This window comes from Impatiens glandulifera, chromosome 1 (assembly GCF_907164915.1).
Source record: "Impatiens glandulifera chromosome 1, dImpGla2.1, whole genome shotgun sequence".
Lineage (NCBI taxonomy): Eukaryota > Viridiplantae > Streptophyta > Magnoliopsida > Ericales > Balsaminaceae > Impatiens > Impatiens glandulifera.
The window spans coordinates 125,489,926-125,493,942 of NC_061862.1; the positions used below are offsets into that span (position 1 = coordinate 125,489,926).

General features: G+C 31.8%; 1 protein-coding gene across 1 annotated transcript; it reads left to right on the top strand.

The window, feature by feature from the left end:
• Positions 1-203: 203 nt before the first annotated feature.
• LOC124925662 (pre-rRNA-processing protein TSR1 homolog) lies at positions 204-2,757 on the top strand. Its single transcript, XM_047465735.1, has 4 exons — positions 204-1,099; positions 1,174-1,942; positions 1,980-1,987; positions 2,023-2,757. The coding sequence occupies exons 1-4, from the start codon at positions 212-214 to the stop codon at positions 2,743-2,745; spliced, it is 2,388 nt and encodes a 795-aa protein (XP_047321691.1). The 5' UTR covers positions 204-211; the 3' UTR covers positions 2,746-2,757.
• Positions 2,758-4,017: the final 1,260 nt, after the last annotated feature.

Consider the following 4,017-nt stretch of genomic DNA (forward strand, 5'->3'; position numbering starts at 1 on the left):
ATATATTAAACCCATATTATTTGAAAATAAATTATATTCTAAATATTAAAATTAAAAATTATATATTTTATAATAAATTTCCTAGCCCGCCGCCTTCTCTCCACATGCATAAAGACGCTTCCTAGGGTTTTTGAGTTATTAACAAAAGCTATCACCTTCTTCTTCGATAATCTTCTTCAATTTGATCGATAATCTTCTTCAAGTTTCTTCAATGGCCGGCGCAAAAGTTCAGGTCAATAAGCCTCATAAGACCCGCTTTGCTTCGAAGTCGACCCGCAATGTACACAAAGTGTCTCTTCAAGATAAGAGAAAGGCTGCTAAATCTGATCGCAATGTTGGAAAAGGTACTGCTCGTGAAGCTAGATTGCAACGCAATAAGATGGCAATGGAGAAGAAACGTGCAGCTGTTTTAAAGGAAAAAAGGGCTCTTTCCACTGGATCAGCGAGCTCTCCCCGTGTCATTGTTCTTTATGGTCTTTCTCAAACAGTTGATTTAGATTCACTTGAAAGGGATCTTCTCACTTTGTTAACCACGAATGAAGCAACCAATGCAAATACAAATACAAATACAAATACAACAGTTGCTTCTTCGGAATACAAGCTTAGAGCAACGGTGATGCAAGCACCCCATGGAGACTTATTGTCATGCATGGAGATGGCCAAGGTTGCAGATCTTCTTGTTTTTGTTGTCTCCGCTCACACGCATAAAGAGGGTTCCACTGGATCTTATATTGATAATCTTGGATCTCAATTCCTTTCCGTGTTCAGAGCTATTGGTCTTCCAAGCACAACAGTATTGATTCGTGATCTACCTGATGATCCAAAAAAGAGACATGCTGCAAAAAAGATATGCACGTCGAGCCTTGTTTCTGAATTCCCAGAAGATTGTAGATTTTATCCAGCTGATACAAAAGATGAGTTACACAAGTTCATGTGGCTCTTTAGGGATCAAAGGCTAACTGTACCACATTGGAGAACCCAACGGCCATATCTCATGGCACAGAAGGTTGACATTGTAGATGATGATAACAGCACAGAAGAATGCACTCTACTTCTTAGTGGTTACTTGCGTTCTCGCAGTCTCTCCTTATATCAGCCGGTAGTCGAGTGATATTTAATGATTTGCTTTCATTTATTTGTTTCTTTACTTTTTTATTCTGTTCATTGTTTCAGGTCCATGTATCAGGTGCAGGTGATTATCAGGTAAGCAAAATTGAAGTTCTAAAAGATCCATGCCCTTTGAATATAAGGATAGAAAGGGATCTCATGGATGCAGAGGAGGCATTTGACTTTCAGGTCATCAGTACCTTGATTGCAAAGCATAAAGAATCTCTGCCGGTTGAAAATAAACCTAAACACCCGGTTGGAGAGCAAACATGGCCAACAGAAGCTGAAATGGCTGAAGCTGACAGAAACCATCGGGAGAAGAAGCGGAAAAAAAGGAAATTGCCAGTGGGCACCTCTGATTATCAGGCTGCGTGGATAGTGGATGACTCTGATTCCGATGATTCAATTATAGATAGTGATGGGATGGTATTGGATGAATACACGGCTTCTTTAACTGGGCACGAGGACAATAAAAATTTGGAACTTGATGATGACCAGGCTTCTCTGCAATTCACTGCAAGAGAATCAGATGAAGAAACTGAAGTTGATACTGTCATGGTGGAAGGTGAAAATCTAACAAGGGAACAGATAGAGGAAGAGATTAAAAAAATTAAAGAAGCCCAAGCTGCAGATGAAGAGTTTCCAGATGAAGTAGATACCCCATTTGATGTTCCTGCCCGTAAACGCTTTGCCAAATATAGAGGTCTCAAGTCCTTTAGGACCTCTTCATGGGACACCAAGCCTGCAGATTATTACAGAGCATTTGAAATTGAAAATTTTGCAAGGACACAAAAACATGCACTTGCAAAGGCTTTGGCTATGGATAAAAAAAGCAGTGGAGAATGTGTGCCTTCTATGGATAAAGAAAGCAGTGGAGAGTGTGTGCCTGCTATGGATAAAGAAAACAGTGGAGAGTGTGTGCCCTCAGGCACGTATTTGAGGATTTATATCAGTAAAGTAGCAAAGACTGTTGCGTACAAGTTGTGCAATCTTTCAAATAAGATGCCCATAATAGCAAGTGGCCTAATGGAAGAGGAGTCTAAAATGTCTATCCTCCATTTTAGCATAAAGAAGAATGAAAGTTATGAGGCACCTATAAAATCGAAAGAAGAATTGATATTTCATGTTGGTTTTCGCCAAGTTGTATGTAGGCCAATATTTTCTGTTGATAATATAACTGGGGACAAAAACAAGATGGAGAGGTTTCTTCATCCTGGACAGTTTTCTATAGCATCTATATATGCTCCACTTTCGTTTCCTTCTCTTCCACTGGTTGCATTGAAGAGAAGGGGTGATGATTCCACATTAACTGTAGCTGCATTTGGATCATTGAGAAGTGTTGATCCAGACAAAGTTATCTTGAAGAAAATTATTTTGACTGGTTATCCTCAGCGAGTTTCCAAATTGAAATCCTCTATAAGATATATGTTTCACAACCCAGAAGATGTCAAATGGTTCAAGCCTGTTGAAGTATGGTCAAAAAAGGGTCGTCGTGGTCGGGTGAAGGAGCCTGTTGGTACACATGGTGCTATGAAATGTGTGTTCAATGGTGTTCTTCAGCAGCATGATACTGTATGCATGAGCTTGTACAAGCGCACTTTTCCTAAGTGGCCTGAACACAAGTTCCCAATTCATTAGAATGGGAATGAAGCTTTGGTTTAGATTATTGAGTTCATTATGTTATTTTGCAATTTTTTTTGTTTTAGCCTGAAAACAATAAATTAGTATTTCTTTCTGAGTTTTGTTTTTTTTTATAAAAAATAATCTTTTTAATTTTATAACTATGAATTGTTATAATATTATTTGTATTTATTATTATGATAATTAATAATAGATTAAAAACATATTATTTGAAAATAAATTATATTTTCAATACAACTTTTTAATTATTACCCTGGTTAAAAGGTTTCTATTTTATCTTTAATTTTAGAAATCGGTTAACCCACAAGTATTGGTATCCATTGATATTTCAATATTTTATATTAATATTAAATTTATTAAATAATTTTATTAAATTGCGTCTTATGTTATTCTCTATTATAATATATTATATTATTATAACAATATATTATATTATTGTAACAATATATTATATTATAATAATATTTTATAGATATATTTAAAAATATGTTATAATATATTATATTTTTAAATTTATATTTTTAAATTAATATTTATATAAATTAACTTTTTAAAAATAATTCTATACAAATTATAATTTAAATTTAAAAATAACTAATATATATATAAATATATATAAATTATTAAATATAATTTATAATATATCTAATATTGATTGAATAACTAATATAATTATAAAATATAAATATTTAATTAAATTATTATCCGATTTATCGGTTAAACCGTTTCAAAAATAGTTTAACCGAAAACTGAACAGTTTAACCGGTAAAAAACGATTAATTTGAATCGTAAGAGTAAAAGATTTTTATGCTAAATATCCTTAAAAATAGTATGTTTATTATTTTTTCTCTCTGTAATATTTTATTATTAAAAAAATATTTAATTATTTATTTTTAAGTTATTATAAATATTTATTTTTAAATTATTAATATATTTTTAAATTATTAATATATTTTTAAATTATATATATATTTGTTACAGTAAACACTAAAAATCTACCATTTAATTTATAATATTAAATAATTATTTTAATTTATTTTTAAATAAATAAAATTAAAATAATTAACTTATAATTAAACCAATTAATTATAATTAAATTAATTAAGGATTCCTGGGAAATTTTTTTTACTTCAACTGTCTATCATTTAGTCTTTGATTATTCCCATCAAAAAATTCAGTTTGCCTACAATTTCAAAGATTTTATCACTATGTCATCAAGTTGTTCTTCGGATTCTAGTTCTAGTCCAATGATAAGTCACATTTATCAAA

Coding starts and splice junctions, on each gene's coding strand:
- LOC124925662 (XM_047465735.1), top strand. CDS start 212: ATGGCCGGCGCAAAAGTTCAGGTCAATAAGCCTCATAAGACCCGCTTT. Junction 1,100..1,173: donor GTCTCTCCTTATATCAGCCG/GTAGTCGAGTGA, acceptor TCATTGTTTCAG/GTCCATGTATCAGGTGCAGG.